The 19,443-nt window shown below is 38.9% G+C and overlaps 1 protein-coding gene across 3 annotated transcripts in view; it reads right to left on the bottom strand.

Moving 5' to 3' along the window:
• Positions 1-19,443, bottom strand: part of CUL1 (cullin 1) — a 102,121-nt gene that overhangs the window by 37,070 nt on the left and 45,608 nt on the right. For 2 of the 3 annotated variants that reach the window (XM_030826049.1, XM_030826048.1), the window contains exons 3-7: positions 9,681-9,855; positions 6,653-6,820; positions 4,468-4,518; positions 4,184-4,274; positions 3,330-3,493 (exon numbers count right to left, since the gene is read on the bottom strand). In XM_030826049.1, the coding sequence (XP_030681909.1) occupies positions 3,330-3,493; positions 4,184-4,274; positions 4,468-4,518; positions 6,653-6,820; positions 9,681-9,855 (649 nt within the window). The remainder of the gene's footprint in view (positions 1-3,329; positions 3,494-4,183; positions 4,275-4,467; positions 4,519-6,652; positions 6,821-9,680; positions 9,856-19,443) is intronic. The other variant, XM_030826050.1, reaches the window with a different exon arrangement.

Here is a 19,443-nt window from a genome sequence, read left to right as displayed (position 1 = left end):
TCCTGATAGAATGTTTGTTGTAATGTAAACATAATTGCTCCCTAAGTTATTGAGTAAGATTTGCCACCCTTTATCCTGTGGTTTTGCATCCTCCCAGGCATACACTGGAGGTTTTGTGGGATGTGTATTTGTAATACCAAATACATTAGCTTTGCTCTTTGCCACACACCATTCTAAGCACCTTTTAACAAATAAATACCTCATGTTAAAATTTGTAAATATTAAAGCTCACTTAATCCTCACTATTACCTATTATTATGATTCACATTTTACAAATAAGGAATTTGAGGAACAGAAGCATTAAGGTCATCCCCCTAATAAATGGTGGGGTGGGGATTTAAAACTAGACTCATAGCTCAGTTTGAGATGCAAGGCTATAGGATGAGGGCAGAATTACATGGTCAAATTCCAATTTTATGCTTACAGACTCTCTGCATTATCTTTCAGAATATGATGGAAGTCGTGTTTGGTGTGATCCAAGTGGATTTGGGCCAAACCTTTAACTCCTCTAGAAATGAATCCCCTCTATGGGAACCAGGATGTAGGAAGCACACTGCTTCCTTGAAGGCGGGGCTCATGCTGGATTGAACACATCAAGGCCATTGGAAATTCTTGCTCCTCAACTGTCTTTGGTGTCAGGCCTGGTTTTATTTTTATTCTTTTTTTTTTTTTTTTTTTTGAGACAGAGTCTCACTCTGTTGCCCAGGCTGGAGTGCAATGGCGCGATCTCGGCTCACTGCAACCTCCGCCTCCCGGGTTCAAGTGATTCTCCTGCCTCAGCTTCCCAAGTAGCTGGGATAACAGGCGTCTGCCACTGCGCTTGGCTAATTTTTGTATTTTTATTAGAGAGAGCATTTCACCATGCTGGCCAGGCTGGTCTTGAACTCCTAACCTCAGGCAATCTGTCCACCTCGGCCTCCCAAAGTGCTGGGATTACAGGTGTGAGCCACCGCACCCGGGCTAGGCCTGGTTTTAAAAACAGATTTACCTGTTCTGGGAGTGCTTCAGTAGCTCTGCCCTAGAACACTGGTTTCCTTGCCCTAGAGCACTACTACTTCATCAGTGTGGACAAAGGAGATGACCACAATCCTCTAATAAATCCATAAAAAGAACAGGCTCGCACCACTGTCATGGATGTGCATCTGGGTAAGAGGTCTTTGGGATATATAGTTTTAAAAGAATCGCCATATACAGCAGAGTTTAATAAGAGAAGTGTTTAGGAATACAACACTGTCATATTAAACAATGAAATAACAGGCAATGTTAACATTTAAAACAGACTGTTTCAAAAGTTCATTTGTTAGGCAGTTGTTTGAAACTCTGGGTGAGCTGGTTAGCTTCCAGATAGGCATATGAAAGTCAATTTAGCCCACCATTATACACAAGGAACTATTAATATTCCAAGTATAATACCCTGAATAGTTCCATTTTTGTTAGATTTTGAGATAGCAGAAACTTGTCAAGGACTTTAAACTTCAAACTTCTAAGCCCATTTATAACCACTATCTCCTATAGGAAAACGCATTCAGGTCACCACAAACAAACCGGATAGGACTTTGTCTATGAGGTTAGAGCAGAGCTGTTGCTTTTAATTGACTTTATCTCAGCATATGGAAAAGAGATTCCGCAGTCCATTCATACTCCAAGTGAACAGGGAATAAAGGGCAAGCAGGTGTCAGGCTTGGAAAGATCCAGACTCCTGGAAATCTCCTAGTACAAGGATTCTCAACCGCTGGCTGTGGGCCAGTATGGGTCTGTGGCCTGTTAGGAACTGGGCTGCACAACAGGAGGTGACCAGCAGATGAATGAGCATTACTACCTGAGCTCCGCCTCCTGTCAGATCAGGGGCAGCATTAGATTCTCATAGGAGCTCGAACCCTACTGTGAACTACGCATGTGAGGGATCTATGTTGCACGCTCCTTTGATCTGAGGTGGAACAGTTTCGTCCCAAAACCATCCCCCTTATTCCCCCAGCCGCCGTCTGTGATGCCAAAGGGGTTGGGGACCACTGTCCTAATACAGCTAGGTCAAGGGTCAGCAAACCGTAGCGTGCAGGCCAAATTCTGCCTGCCTGCCTTTTTCTGTAAATAAAGTTTTATTGGAACCCAGCCACACTCATTTGTGTACATATCCCACTGGCTGCTTTGTGCTGCAACGGCAGAGTGAACAGCTGCAAAAGAGATCATATAGCTCACAAGGCCTAAAGTATTTCCTTTCCAGCCCTTTACAAGATAAGTTTGCTGACTCCAGACCTAGGTCATTCCTTAGAGTCTAAATCCAGGATATCTATGTTTCTTTTTCTTTTTTTTTTTTGAGATGGAATCTCACTCTGTCACCCAGGCTGGAGGGCAGTGGCACAATCTCGGCTCACTGCAACCTCCGCCTCCCAGGTTCAAGTGATTCTCCTGCTTCAGCCTCCTGAATGGCTGGGATTACAGGTGCGTGCCACCATGCCCAGATATATTTTTTTGTATTTTTAGTAGAAACGGGGTCTCACCATGTTGGTCAGGCTGGTCTCAAACTCCTGACCTCAGGTGATCCACCTGCCTTGGCCTCCCAAAGTGCCGGGATTACAGGCGTGAGCCACCGCGCCCAGCCAGGATATCTATATTTCTAAGAAAGAGAACAAAGAGTAATTCTACTAGATCTTTACTATCAGCAGGCCATGGTTACTCACATCTGTAATCCCAGCACTTTGGGAGGCCCAGGTGGCAGGATCACTTGAGCCCAAGAGTTTGAGACCAACCTGGGCAACCTATCTCTACAAAAATAGCGAGACCCTATCTCTACAAAAATAAAACAATTAGCTGAGTGTGGTGGCTCACGCCTTTAATCCCATTACTTCTGGAGGCTGAAGAGGGAGGATAGCTGTCCTCTCATATTAGAATTTAAATTCTAGTTTCAGAAGAACCTTTCCTCTAATATAATCACGAAAGCTATATAATAGATTCTTAGGGGTGTTTTAGAAGCAAAAAATTAAAGTTTGCAAATCTGAAAATATTTGTCTCTTAAAATTTTCTCATCGACGTGACTGTGATGCCCATTATATATAAATCCACATTCTGGGATAAACAGTTAAAAAAAAAGTCATGTAGCTATTGTGGTTATATCCTTAGAACAGCAAGGAGAACTCTTAGTCATGATTACCAGATTAATTTATAGAAGCTCCTTGGAGAATTAGGAGAAGCACTTGCACCTGATAAAGACACTCTAGAAAAACAATGCCCAACAAATGACTTGTAAAGAAAGCTGTATATGCTAAAAAGAACTCACTTGAGTAGCAATGACTTTAACTTAAGTCTACTTAAAGTACTATATTTAAGCTTACCTTTTTCATATATTCAGTAACTGGGTTCTGCTGCAAGAATTCAGTACTCTCTCTGGTATAAAATCTCTCTGTGTCAGCCAAAAATTGAGATTCAAAGGATTCTTTATACACTGTTAACGTAGGGCCCTTTGCAAATGCATCATCTTCATTCAGCCCCAATTCCACTAGAAATGAATAGGAGCTATATTTCAATTACCCTATTTTTTTGGTTATATTTCACAGAATATACTTAGGTGTAGCATTCAGTTTAAGTTATGTTTAAAAGGTAAATGTGAAATGGCAGGACATAAGTAACTCTCACTCACTAGTATTAAAGTACACTCTTTCAATAAAATAAAAAAGGAAAAAAATCCAAGACGTATAAAAAGCAAGTAATTCTGACCCATGGCCAGGTATGCTTCAAAATTATGAAGTTCCTTTAGAGAACTTTTGTATTTCCAAAAGCAATAAAAATAACTAATTTTAAATTTGCAAAGAAATACAATGCTACCCAAGTTTTTAAGACATTGTATTACTTTATCAGTTTCTCAATCTCAATTTTTCAAGCTGATATAGATTTCTGGTTATCATTGAGCTCACACGCTAACATATCCAGTAATTCACTATGAGACCAGAAAAGAAAATAATTAAAATGTCTATTTCATCAAAATTTCCTTAAGGCACACGGATCAAACAGCTTTTATGATGGATAAAAACAAAGTCACACTGACTTAAAAACAAATGTAAGCACCTTTGTAAATGCTAACAATATCCTTTATAATATTAAAATATTTAAAAAATGAAATCTGTTAGAGCATTGTTGTAATTGCCATTTGATGTGAAAACTTTGAATAAACTAAAGGGAAATTATTTACCGTAAGACTGTACAACTCCACTAATCAATCTTGTATTGATGGTTTCACCATTCCTTTCCTTTTCAATCAGCTTTAAAACAGCATTTGTTACCTTTAGAAAGGATGTAGAAAAATATTACACAGGTTATAGAATATGATATATATTACTATATATCCCTTAAACATTCACAGCCACTAAACAATGTAAGATGGGATAATCCAAAGGAGTGACGAGACAAAAGCTAAGCAACGAAACTGCGAAGGGATTTTAAAAGGAACACGCACATGCTCACACCAGTAGGTACCTGTTTATTCAGTGGCCTGAACAGACAGTCTCTCCAAGTCACCAATGCAAGCTGGAGAAAAAAAAGTACAAAATGTCTATACTTTTACTATGTTTTTCCAAGATTGAAGTCACAGGAAATAATCTAAATCTCAAATTACTTTACCAAAATTTATAGATTACAAGTTGGTCAAAATCTGCTATCAGGACGAAATCAGAAAGCCACTCTCTAGAGTCAACAACTTCAAGAGGTATCCAAGCACACACATTTGTCAGCTCAACTTCTTTATTTATATTTTCTTTAACGGTTGTTGAAAACAGTATAGGAAAAGTTTAAAAACCGTAATGATTTTTAGGAGTCTGTGATGTTACTGTAGGGTACACATTTGGGTCAAGCAGGTTTCCAAAAGGAAATGAACCAAGATCATCCTGATTCCTACACTAACAACTTTTGAGTCTCAAGAAAGCATTTTTATGTGAAAAAGAAAAAATCCCATTAACCATTCCACAATATACACATATTTCAAAAAGGCATGGTGTACACATTTTGGCAGTTAAAAAAATAAATAAAATGTTAAAGGGGAAGCACAAAAACCCCAAATCAAACAAACCTAGAAAGTTTTGTTAGAACTGGATTAACTACATAGCAAAGTATCATTATGAAGCAATAACAATTTTGGTGTAGAAACTGGAGCTATACAGACAATAAAAACTTGTCATGCATCCGGGATACATTATGCTTTTCTTTTTTTCTTGAGACAGGATCTCACTCTGTCACTCAAGGTAGAGTCCAGTGGTACGACCATGCCTCACTGCACCCTCCACCTCCTGGGCTCAAGTGATCCTCCCACCTCAGCCTCATGTGTGGCTAGGACTGTAAGTGCATCACCATGCCTAGATATTTTTTTTGTAGGTCTCATTATGCTGCCCAGCATGGTCTCCTGCCTCGGTCTCCCAAAGTGCTAGGATTACAAGCATGAGCCACTGCAACCAGCATTGTTTTTCTTTTAAATTTGTCAAAAGTGAAGCTACAAAGTACTGCTATTATAGCAACATTCTTGGATATGGTGATTAACTCCTTTACGTAGAATCTGACATTTTAACAACACTAGTTTTAAAGGGCATTGTCTGTGCTGATCTGACCGCCTATGAACAGACTGTTCTGAGTCCTCCCTTAATTGCTCTAGAACACTGGTTCTCAAACTGGAGCATGCATCAGAATTGTCTGGAGAGCTTGGTAAAACATTGCTGGGCCCCACCTCCAGAGTTTCTCTTTAAGTCTAGGATGAGGCCTGAGAATGTGCATTTCTAACAAGTCCCCAGGTGATGCTGACAGAGCAGGTTTGGGGACCTGATATGGTTTGGCTATGTCTCTACCCAAATCTCATCTTGAACTATAGCTCCCGTAGTTCCCACATGTTGCGGGAGGCACCCAGTGGGAGATAACTGAATCATGGGGGTGGTTCCCCCATACTGTTCTCATAGTAGTGAACAGTCTCAGGAGATCTGATGGTTTTATAAGGGGTTTCCGCTTTTGCTTGGCTCTCATTCTGTCTTGCCTGCCGCCATCTAAAATGTGCCTTCTGCCATGGTTGTGAGGCCTTCCCAGCCACGTGGAACTGTTGAGCCCATTACACTTCTTTTTCTTTATAAATTATCCAGTCTCAGGTAGGTCTTTATCAGCAGTATGAAAACAGACTAATACAGGACCACACTTTGAAAACCAATGGACAAAAAAAACCCCTTTCGTTGACTGAAGAAACATATATTAATGAGGGTGATTTAGTAATTAATTAATTCAGGGTCCTCTCCGTGAAGCAGGGTTTCCCAGACTCTAAAGCATGGGAGGGCTAATCCTCAGGGCTCGCCCTTAGGTATGGCACCTGATTTGCCTGGGACTGCCAGGACTCAGGACTTTCAGTGCGAAAACTCAGGCAGTTCCAGGCAAACTGTGATGGTAGGGTCAGGTAATTAAAGAAGAAATTTCTAAAAAGCAAATGCAGAAATGGGCAAATTGTATTTAGAACTCCAATTTACCCATTCTTCTACTTTCTTGCTAAAAAATATTTAAGGGACATTTATTGATAAAACAATGAAAATTAGTTTACTATTCTGAAAAAAGCTTAATATTTGCCTAGATTCTCTTACTGAAAGACAATTTGCCATTAAAAAAAAAAAACAAATTTAAAACGTTTTAAAACTCTTACTGAATAGATTTCATATATTCCTTTTCGTCCTTCATCACATTCACGGCGAACCCAATGTCTATTGAGGTAGGCACAAATTCCATTCAGCACTTTGCTTGAAAATCGATAATCTTCCCATTGTTGAGTGTAGAATTTCAGTACACTCTCATCCATCAAATCTTCTCCATCCTAAAAACAAGTTAACTAAAGCTTTAAGATGACTAATTTGTCAAATTATAAATTAAAAATAAAAGTGAATAACATCTATTGTATTAAAATACATTGATACATGTGATTTTAGATGGCTTCTTTAAATTATTCTGTATACAAAAACATGCTAATAAATATAAACTCACAAGAATATAGTAAAATAATTCTTTCATCTCAAATTAAACTGGAACATTTTTCATGGTATTAAATATGCAAACACTCAAAAAAAGTACCCTGAACATTTGATATGCAGGTAATTCCTTTTTATTAAGAAATGTACCTCAAAATCATCTGTATCTTTGATATTTGTTTAAAAAAAAATTGGCTGGGTACAGTGGCTCACACATGTAATCTCAGCACTTTGGGAGGCCGAGGTGGGCAGATCACTTGAGGTCAGGAGTTCAAGACCAGCCTGGCCAACATGGTGAAACCCTGTCTCTACTAAAAATACAAAAATTAGCCGGGGCGTGGTGGCACATGCCTGTAGTCCCAGCTACTTGGGAGGCTGAGGCAGGGGATTCGCTTGAACCCGGTAGGCGGAGGTTGCAGTGAGCCAAGATCGCACCACTGAACTCTAGCCTGGGCGGCAGAGCAAGACTCCGCCCTCCCCCTTCCCCCCGTAAAAAGAAATCAACATGTCCTACTTAGCAATTCAGACAATGAGGCTAATACTATTCAATTTTTAAATGCATCTTCTTCCTTCTTTAAATTTACTTAAAAACCATAAAAACACTTTTTTGTGGTAATCTGTAAAAATAAGGTAAGTACAATAGTGTAACAATATTTCTTCTTTAACAACCCCTAAAAAAGAAAATGTGCATTTACCAAAATTATTTTTATCCAGATTTCCACAACTTGAGTCACAAATTTTTATTTGAAGGAGACTAACTTGAAATTTTTTCTTAGGGATTAATGGCATCTACAAAGCAAGCCTTACCCTTTAAAAACGTTAATGGCACTGTATGGCAGCACTGCCATTTAGGTGTGTGCAGCAGAGAAGCACGAAAGAGGAAGGTGGGGGCAGAAGGGCTGCAGGAAGGGCTGGGGCGAGCCCACTGGCTTCTCTGAGCCTCAGTGTCTTCAATGAAAACTAAATGGCTACAACAGACTGGGAGCTCCACATGTATAAGGTACACGAGTGACCGAACAAGCCATGTAAAAACCTGATCATCTCTTGAGACAAGTAATTTTTTGTTCATTTAAATTTAAATAATATGAAATGAACTTTAAAATGTAAAGCTAAGCTATTTTGGATGATGGTACTTGACCTTTTTAAAATGCAAAAATATCACTGATGGCATGGTCATCAACATTTTTACTTGGCACAATATACTGTTTCTTACTTTAGTACTAAAGAATAATTAATTAATTACAACATTCACTTTATGATGTGTTGTGAATAAAAAGAACAGTGGCTTCAGCAAGACCTTAGAGACACCATTTGGGGAAGATGAAAATAATACACTAGTCACAACTTGTGGCCAGCCAACTACATACAGTCTGTTAGTAAGATGTTTTAAAGTTTTCAATTAGCTTGCAAAAATAAATTAGGTAAAACAATTTTGCAGCATGCAGAAATTTTTGCACATTGTGTAAATAAAAAATATTTAAAATATATACACAGAAGAGTTCCTGCAAATTTCCCTGGGTTCACAGTATAGATGTCTTCACTCTATGACAGTATAGAACCAGATGAGGGACCCACTTGCTCATCTTGTGGCTAGATACAAGGAGTCACATTGCCTTTGCTACAAAGGATGAAGACCAAGGAAGAAAAAGGCGGGAGATGAAGGGGAAAAGACTCCACCACTGCCCAACCAAAGGCTTGGAGTGGGAGAGACCTATGCTAGAAGGAAATGGATATTCACAATGAAACTCATCCTAGTCACAAGCACAATTTCACAGCAGTTTTGAAATACACGTCATGGCTAGGCACTGTGGCTCACACCTGTAATCCCAACACTTCAGGAGGTGGAGGTGGAGGACTGCTTGAGCCCAGGAGTTGGAGAGCAGCCTGGGCAACATGAAGAGACCCTGATTCTACAAAAGATTTAAAAATTAGCTGGGAGGTGGGTATGGTGGTACATACCAGTAGTCCTAGCTACTCAGAAGGCTAAGGCGGGAGGATTGTTTGAGCCCAGCAGTTGGAGGCTGCAATGACCTATGATTGCACTATTGCACTCCAGCCTGGGTGACAGAACAAGACCCTGTCTTAAAAAAAAAAAAAAAGGAAAAGAAAAGAAAAAAAGTACTTCACAACCATGTGTAAAGAGCAAGATCACACTTGAAAAACATGGTTTCCAAGACTGAATAACCTTACAATTATTTCTACACCTTGATAGGGAACACCACATTGGGTTCACAGTAAAATGCAGATAATTGGAATACATATTTGCTTTAAATGAAAAAGTTCATCATTTCTAACAACCAAATCCAAAATGGTTGGTAATTTAAGGAAAGCACTATTATGCTGAAAGGTTATCAAAGCTTTCTAACTTTAAAAAACAGAATGAGCTGGGCACAGTGGTGAGCATTTGCAGAGTCTCAGCTACTCAGGAGGCCGAAGTGGAAGGATCACTTGAGCCCAGGAGATCAAAAATCCAGCCTGGGCAACATAGTGAGATCTCCATCTCGAAAAAACAAAACCCCAGAATATAGTTTATGGTGATTTCATATTCACAGTAGGTAAAAGACTATGCAATAGCAAAACACTGTCACCTACGTTAGTGTCTAAAACAGTAACAGATGACAGTGAAAGATTTAACAAGTTAGAACCATTATTTCACTCTTTTTTTAATATCCTGTTATGAATACTCAGTATATATATAAAACAGCTTACCTTAAGAAGATTTGTCAAGTAATTCTTCAAAAATTCCTTAAGTCGTTTATATAATTCCAGGCCAACAAACTGAGCTCCTCCAGGTGTCTGCCCCTTTTTCGACTTAGAAGGAGGAACTCCAGCTCCTCGTGCTTGGTTTGACTGGTGAACACTAGTACAGTAGTTATAAACATGACTTGGAGAAAAGTTAAGGAAACCAACATATATCACAGATGTTAACGGTCATTAACATAAACATATTTTCTTATATTTCATTACCAATGCATTCCCAATATATCAACCAAAACCTGTTAAAAACTAGAATGGAACAAAGATCCCATTCACACTATCCATAAAGCTAAAAGTCAACAAGCCCCATTCACGAGGTTGTTGGTAGGCCTTGACAGCAACACCGCCAAGGTGGAGAAGGGAACATTCCAGGAGGGAGGTTGCCAATAAAAAAATCTGGACATTAGATTATCTAATGTGACTGACCTTGTGGAAAACTGTCCCAAAAGAAAAATGCAATTACTGACTCCAGGAAAAACAAAAAGCTAACAATAAGCACCGTCTATTATGATGCTCAGCTGTAACTTTTTCAGAGGCACAGATTCTAAATATTGAAATAACACAAACTTTACTTTAAAATGACTCAGAGAGCCAAGTCCTTATATTACAGCAGTCATAGACATCTAAAACTTATCAGTGAATGGCAGCAGTGTCCACACACTCCTGAGAAATACAGAGATGTATAAACCACAGCAGAGACAGCTGATTGCAAAACAGCCGCATCTGCAGGGGGAGTGCAGAGAATGAGAAGATAGGGACGGGCAGGGCAGAGAACCACCGTGTTCTGTTGTATCCTTTAAATATGATGAGCTTATCTGCAATGTATTATTAATTGAATAAAATGAATGGAAAGATACTTATACTCAGAAAGATCAACAAAACAGAACAAAACAATATTCTGGTATAATTAAGAATTTACTATATAAAGATACTTCAAGACAGCGGGTAAAAGAAATATTAATAAATGGCATGAGGGCAAGATATTACTAAAAATTCCATGTTATATTCCAAAATATATTACAAATGGATTAAGATTTAAAATATACAAGCTAAAACAGTAAAACCAAGAATATATATGTGAACACTTATCTGTTGTCAGGTTGGAGCGACCCTTTCTAAGTAAGATCATACCAAAAAATGAATTCAGGCCAGGCGCAGTGGCTCACGCCTGTAACCCCAGCACTTTGGGAGGCTGAGACGGGCGGATCACAAGGTCAGGAGATTGAGACCATCCTGGCTAACACGGTGAAACCCCGTCTCTACTAAAAACACACAAAAAATTAGCCGGGCGTGGTGGCAGGCGCCTGTAGTCCCAGCTACTCGGGAGGCTGAGGCAGGAGAATGGCATGAATCCAGGAGGTGGAGATTGCAGCGAGCTGAGATCGCGCCACTGCACTCCAGCCTGGGCGACACAGCGAGACTCTGTCTCAAAAAACAAATAAATAAATTCAAAATTGTAGATTAAGATTAAATACCTTAAACTATCTTTAATAAATTAAGGCAATTTAAAGCAATTAAAAAAATGAATCTCTATGGAAACATGACAAAATATACCACAGAAAATCTAAAAGGTAAAATAAATATATACTAATGCCCCCAAACCTAATAAAATACTCAACCAATCTAGGTAGTAATCGAAGAACTATATTTTAAAACAATGAAAAATTATTAACTATTTCAATTGTACAGGGAAAATCACAGATTACAATAAACAACTACTGTATACTCATGACCCCGTTTTGATAGATCTTACTGCATTCCCACACTTGTCTCATATTCCACCTACAGCCTCCCTCAACTTTTGAGAAAATATTACAGGTTATAAGTGAAGCACTATATTCTCCCTCTTTCATCCTACTCCTTCCTCTTACCCTAGCAAATAGCACCATGATTTGGTATATACCATTCCTATGTTTTTATATTTTGCCGTATAAATATATATCAAACATATTTCACATGTTCTACATTTTGTTTTTTTGAAATGGAGTTTCACTCATGTTGCCCAGACTGGAGTGCAATGGCGTGATCTCCGCTCACTACAACCTCTACCTCCGGGGTTCAAGCGATTCTCCTGCCTCAGCCTCCCGAGTAGCTGTGATTACAGGCAGGCGCCACTACGCCTGGCTACTTTTGTATGTTTAGTAGAGATGAGGTTTCTCCATGTAGGTCAGGCTGGTCTCAAACTCCCAACCTCAGGTTATCCGCCTGCCTTGGCCTCCCAAACTGCTGGGATTACAGGCGTGAGCCACCACACCTGGCCATGTTCTACATTTTTAAATTATACAAACTATAATATGTACATTTGCTCTGCCATTTGTTTTTGATGATATCTGACATAGCCACAGCTGTAATATACCGTGTAACACACATTTACAATACTTTATCAACTCTCTTGGTGGTGGACTTTGCTAATGGTCCTTTTGGCAGGTACCTATTTTTTGTGTATTTACAAAGCTGCAAAGAATAAAACTAGCAGGTCTCCTTGAGTAAATGTACAAGTTTCTTGGAGCACAGAAATACTAAGTGACAAAGTGACAAGAGAGGTATATATATATTTTTTGAGACAGAGTCTCACTCTGTCTCCCAGGCTGGAGTGCAGTGATGCAATCTTGGCTCACTGCAACCTCTGCCTCCCGCGTTCAAGCGATTCTCCTGCTTCAGCCTCCAGAGTAGCTGGGATTACAGGCGCCTGCCACCATTCCTGGCTAATTTTTGTATTTTTAGTAGAGACAGGGTTTCACCATATTGGTCAGGCTGGTCTTGAACTCCTGACCTCAGGCAATCCAACTGCCTCGACCTCCCAAAGTTGCTAGGATGTGAGCCACCTTGCCGGCCCTTTTAAACAATTTCTTGTAGAGATGGGGTCTTGCTATGTTGCCCTGGCTGGTCCAAAATTCCTGGGCTCAAGCAATCCTCCTGCTTCGGCCTCCCAAAGTGGTGGGTTTAACTTTATTAAGAGTTGCCAACTTGGTGCTACAAAGCGGCTGTCCAGCAACCTGTAGTGCGTGAGTTTTCATCGACCACAACCTTGGCCATGCATTCATACTGTGGTTTATCATGGTTTTAATATCCATTTCTAGGGCATAGACAGAGTTTTTTTTTTTTTTTTTTTTTTTTTTTTAAGAGACAGGATCTCACTATGTTGTCCAGGCTGGAGAGCAGTGGCTATTCACAGACATGATCATAGCAGGCTACTGCCTCAAACTCTTGGTCTGAAGTGATCCTCCCACCTTAGCCTCCTGTGAAGGTGAAAATACAGGCACGTGTCACCACATTGGCTTGACTTAGCATAATTCTTAAGGGCCTTAGGATTTTCAGAATGCTAAGTGATCACTCGTTTCAACAAAGTCACCAGCTACATTCACCCCTAAGAGAGTCAGCCTGTCCTTTGAAGCTTTGACACAAGCATTAACTTCTCTCTAGCTGTGAAAGTCCCAGGTAGCATGGAATACTATACAGCCATAAAAAAGGATGAATTCATGTTCTTTACCAGGGACATGGATGAAGCTGGAAACCATCATTCTGAGCAAACTATCACAAGGACAGAAAACCAAACACTGCATGTTCTCACTCATAGGTGGGAATTGAACAATGAAGACACTTGGACACAGTGCAAGGAACATCACACACCAGGGCCTGTTGTGGGGCGGGGGGGCTGGGGAAGGGATAGCATCCGGAGAAATACCTAATGTAAATGATGAGTTAATGGGTGCAGCAAACCAACATGGCACATGTATACCTATGTAACAAACCTGCAGGTTGTGCACATGTACCCTAGAACTTAAAATATAATTAAAAAAAAAAAAAAAAAAAGTCCTAGGTGGCATCTCCTTCCAATAGAAGGATGTTTTGACTAAATTGAGTATCTGTTGTTTACGCAGCCACCGTCATCAATGATCCTAGATTTTCTGGCTAACTTGCTGTTCTCCATCAGCACTTGCTGCTTCACCTTGCACTACTGTTATAAAAGATGGCTTCTTTTCTTTAATCGCATGAACCTACCTCTGCTAGCTTCTAGCTTTTCTTCTGTAGCTTCCTCACTTCCCTCAGCCTTTACAGAATTGCAGAGTTAGGGCCTTGCTCTGGGTTAGGCACTGGCTTAAAGGAATGCTGTGGCTGGTTTGATCTTCTATCCAGACCACTCCAACTTTCTCCTTACCAGCAATGTGGCTGTTTCGCTTTCTTATCATTTGTGCATTCACTGGAGCAGCACTTTTAATTTCCTCCACGAACTTTTCCTTAGCATTCACAACTTGGCTAACTGTTTAGCACAAGAGGCCTAGCTTTTGGCCTATCTCAGCTTTCAACATGCCTTCCTCATTTGGCTTAATCGCTGCTAGCTTTTGATCTAAAGTGAGAGACATGCAACTCTTCATTTTACTTGAACACTCTGAAGCCATTGTGGGGGTTAGCAACTGGCCTCAATTCAATATTGTTGTGTCTCAGGGAGTAGGAAGGCCAAAGAGAGATGCGGGAAGGGCCAGTTGGTGGAGGAGACACATGCATTTATGGATTAAGTTTGCTGTTTTAGATGGGTGCAGTGTGTGGCGCCTCAAAGCCGTTCTTTTTATCATTAATTTTGCCAGAGGCTTCTCGGTTTTTTAAAGAACTATTTTGGGTTTTAATAATTTTCATTACTGTATCTTTATTTCATTTCTGTACCTTTTTACTTTTTTTTTTGAAATGGAGTCTCGCTCTGTTGCCCAGGCTGGAGTGCAGTGGCGCGATCTTGGCTCACTGCAACCTCTGCCTCCCGGGTTCAAGAGATTCTCCTGCCTCAGCCTCCTGAGTAACTGAGATTACAGGGGTGCACCACCACGCCCGGCTAATTTTGTATTTTTAGTAGAGATGGAGTTTCTCCATGTTGGTCAGGCTGGTCTTGAACTCCTGACCTCAGGTGATCTGCCCACCTCTGCCTCCCAAGGTGCTGGGATTACAGGCGTGAGCCACCACGCCCAGCCTAATTCTTTCCTTACATATGCTTTTTCTCTACAAATCATTGTTTTGGTTAACTTTGTAATTTCTTTTTTTAAATAAGCATTTAAAATACTTACATAAAATGTTCATACTACATGGAAAGTATAGGAAAAACTTATACTAATACCAGAGTTTCTTCTATATGCCACTTGGCTGCATCACATAAATCTGATGTGTATATATTTTCCTTATCATTCAGTCACATTTTCTCTTTTCCACTGTTCGTTCTAAGTTAAACAGTTTAGATTTCCAAAATGTATTTGACCTTCAAAAAAATTCAATTTCATTTTAAAATTAAATTGCAGAAACATGAGAATGTTATCTTTTTGATAGTTTATTTAAAATGTGATGAGACTTGTTGCCAAGTATGTAATTTCTGCTGGGCCAGAACAGGGTGGCGATTATTTCACATGTGCCTAAAAATAATGCCCATCTCTAACTGTTGGATACAGGGACCCATTAGAGCCAGTCAACTCTATTTTTCAGATCTTCTATATTGTTTCTGATTTGTCTGCTTATTAATTACCAAGAAATTTTTAGTGAAATCTCCCAATGGTTTTATCAATTTATCTTATAATTCTCTAAAATATCTGCCATATTTTGAGGCAGTGTTAACTAATATACATATTTGAAATTATATTCCTGGTAACCTGCACCTTTTATCATTAGGAAGTAACCACGCTTATTCCTAACAATATTGCCTTAGAAACTTATTGTATCTGATATTATTATACCTATCTTTCAGTTAGAATTTTCCTTAAATGTCTTTGTTTCAGCCCTTTATTTTCAACCTTTGTTTCTGTGTCTTCGTGTGTCTACTGTAAACCACCACAGCATAATTGACTTTTTAAAAAAACTGAGTCTAATATTATCTGATAGACGAGTTTGGTTTTAGGTAAACTGTTTTATACTGTTATTTGGATTAATTTCTACGATCCTATTTTGTATTTTCTATTTTAACTTTGTTTCTATGTTTCTGGTTTTCTTCCCTTTCCCCTTCTACTGGAATGGTAGTTTACTTGTTCCCTTATATCTCTTGTTTTATTTTGGAGTTATACATTCTTGAAATGGTTAATTACCTTAAAGTATGACATACCCACTTTACCTTGCAACAATTCTGGAAGATTCTATTACTTCTTCAAATATTTCCGGTCCCCTTTCTATTTTCTTCTAGCTCTTCTATTACGTGTATGTGAGATATTTTCATGTTACCTTCTATACCTCAGTTGAAAATCTTCAATGATCTTCTATCACTTTATCTTTGTTCAAACTTTCTAATTTTTCCTGATCTGCCATCTGGTTAAGTGATTCTCTTTCAGTTGTGTCAAATTTACTGTTTAATTTTAATGACTTCATTTTACATTTATAGAATTTCTCTTTTAAAAACCTGTCTTGTTTTCCATAGTGTTTTTTGCTCCTTGATTCTAAAGACAACTTTCCCCACTCCCCTTATATCCAGAGCTCAGCTTAAATCCTTTAGTAGTTGCTTTCCTGGGAGAGTAGGTCGATGATTATTATTTTTTTCAGTTCACCTATACACTTAAGGGTATTTAGGCTTCTGTCTTCCAGGTTTCCATGGAAACGTCAGCTCTCAGCCCCTCCCAGCCAGGCGTAAGGCTTTGTTTCCTTTTCTGTGTGACCCCTACCGGCCAGCCTACCTTGCTCAAGTCCTTATGCTGCCACACAGAGGCTCACAATGGTTAGCGCCTTCATTTTCAGCTCTCTTCTTCAGACGCCTGGGAATTCCCTCTTACTTTTGTGCAGAGCATTACACTTTGCTGTATTTCACATACCACCCAGTTTTAGGTGCTTGGTTCCAGGATGTTTTAGGTTATTTAGTTCAGCCTCACTTCTGTTCCTTGGCAATCTATGGCTTCCCAGCTACAAAATTAACGAAGGTTTTTTAAAAAACAAACCCAATGATAGCTAAAGTGCAGGAAAATGGGAGCTTCCATATGTTTAAGAGTGTACACAATTACACCGTTTCTGAAGTAAAATCTGGAAATATTCAAAAGCCTTCAACAAATGCATTCCTTTTGATACAGCAATTATATTTATAAGCATTTGTCACTGGGAAATCATCATGGAAGCATACAAATACTTAGCTAGCAAACTATCACAGCATTGCTCCTAATGGCAAAAAAACTTATAACAAGTTATTTGTCAAACAAAGGGAATTAGTTAAACCCACTCTTGGATCCACCTGAAGATAGAGTACACAGCTTTTAACAATGTCATGGAATAGATGGTGGTTAAAAAGACTAATATATTTATCAAATTTCAGCTAAGACATCAATCGTAACATGTATCATTAAGTATATCTAAGAAAAGGAAATGCTGCCAACTAGAATGCATTTTCAGCAGATGGAATTTTTACTTTTACTTACTAAAGAATCACCTGTTTTAGACTTAAACAGATTTATCCTAACATTCTTGTAAGTGGATAAAGAAAAGCTAAATAGATTGGCTAGGATATTGCCAAAATGGTTTTACATAGAGTCCATTCTGAATCATTATGACTCTTACTAAGGCTGTCTGTGTTTTTCCATATAACGTTGTCCTCTGAGCCACTAAGTGTGTTAGCACTCCTTAGTAGTAGTCCAAGGCTAATTCCAGGATTTTCTCCTAATCTGCGCCCATCCATTTTCTAAGTCTGATCCTGAGCTTTCGTGATATCCAAAGGTTTATTCTTTCAGGGCAGATTCTTGCAATGGTCCTTACATAATTTGCTGACAGAAAGAACAAGGCTGCACTCAAGTGTGCACTGATGCAATGATGATGACTAGGTCATCACTGATACCTGGCCAGCTACTGTACTATATGCACTGACTTTGCGACGCACTCGAATCAATGAATCAATGTAGCAGTTGCTTCTAGAGAGCAGGGCTAGGGGTTTTAAACATTGGGCCACAGAATCCTTTCATTCTCACCAAGTGTTCTTTGTGGAGGAAAGCTCAGTGCCCAGAACACTGCCCCTCCCCACCATTACTTCCTCCTCCAAGCCCACTCCTCAGAGAGGACCTCACACATACACAGGCAAGGGGCCTCACAAAACAGATTGAAAGGCACAATTGAAACAAAACGAACACCTCTTAAAAGCTGTTTTAAAGTTTCTACTCAGTTTAACATCACATTCATTCCCAAATTAGCATCACTCCTCACCATTATCTAGTCAGGAATGGAAAGCATTAGATGATAGTGGTTAGGAGACTTCCTGCTTATGACAATTTAGGTTCAATGTATATCTAAATTGAAGAGATGAAACAAGCAAAACAACTGAAGAACAAGCCAGAATGTTATGACCCAACCCTCCCCACCCATAGTGGGAACCATCTTTAACTGTTTCTAGAGTTAGTTCTTCATTTTTAGCTGGATATGTACATGTCTTTAAGTCATATGCTTGTTTTGTTCTTTGACCAATCAACGTTTGTGTAAATTATTGATTTCCTGCGAATAGAGAACACATCTCCTTTCTACCCCCTACCTCCAGTCCATCTTCATCCTAATAGTTACTGTGGAGCCTCTGAAACTTTCAATTACTTAAACCATGATTCCAATTTTAAAAGTACCAAAGTACCTAACCACAAGACAATGATCTTGAAGGCACCAGAGAACCACCAAAAGGAGGTGTATACTGAAAAGTGGCCTAAAAGTGGCCTAGTGTTGGAAGAACGGAATGGCGCAGTCCAACATTGTTGATGTAAAAGAAACAGGAAAATGAGATCCACTCTCAAGACAAAAGACAATCAACAGAGACCAGCTGTAGTTGACCCAAATGTTGGAAGTAGGAGACAAAGACTCTAAAGCAACTATTATAGTTATAATAAAAGATATAGAAAAATATGTTCATAATCAATGAAAATTGCAGCACAAAAACAGAAACCATGAAAAAGAACAACATAAAAATTCTAGAACTGAAATACCAGGAAATCTAGAATAAATTACTCATTGGATGGTCTTGACAGCAAAATAAAGACAAGAGTCATGGGTTTGCAGAGAGACCAACAGAAACGATCAACTCTTGAGAGGAAAAAAGATTAAAACTTCTAGAAAACCAAAGGGGGAAAAATCTTGAAAGCGGACAGGGAAAAATAACGTAACACAGAAAAAGAATTCACATGACCAGTAACTTCTCATCAAAAACTACAAAGGCCAGAAGACAGTGCAATAACATGTTTAAGTGGTGAAAGAAAAAAAATGCCAAAAGAAAAAAAGAAATCGATGTAATTCTATAGCCAGTGAAAATATCCTTCAAAGATGAAGGCAAAATAATGCTATTTTCAGGTAAAATAAAACTAAGGGAATTCAGAGTACAGAGCTGCATTTTGGGTGGAAGCAAACTGACACTACAATAGAATCCTGCATCTTTAGGAAGGAATGAAGAGCAGTAGAAACAGTAAATATCTGGGTAAATATACTTTTCTTAATTCTTTAAAATATAAAGGATGGTTTAAAACAAAAATTTATAATATCATCTTGTGGGTTTAAAAACATATGTAGAGGTAATATAAAGGAGAGAGACGGGAGTAGTAAATGGAACTGTACAACCACAATTCCTCTACATTTTCTATGATGTCATACAATCTTAACTCTAAGTAGAATGTTAAGAAAGAAAAATGTGTATTATATCCTCAGAGCAATCTCTTTATTCCTCCTTCTCTCTTTCACACACACACACACACGCACACACACACTCTGCAGAAACAATCAACAAATATATTAAAAAGGAACTATAAAA

This window comes from Nomascus leucogenys, chromosome 13 (assembly GCF_006542625.1).
Source record: "Nomascus leucogenys isolate Asia chromosome 13, Asia_NLE_v1, whole genome shotgun sequence".
Lineage (NCBI taxonomy): Eukaryota > Metazoa > Chordata > Mammalia > Primates > Hylobatidae > Nomascus > Nomascus leucogenys.
The sequence above is the reverse complement of the archived record's forward strand: the minus strand, read 5'-3'. Positions and strand labels throughout refer to the sequence as shown.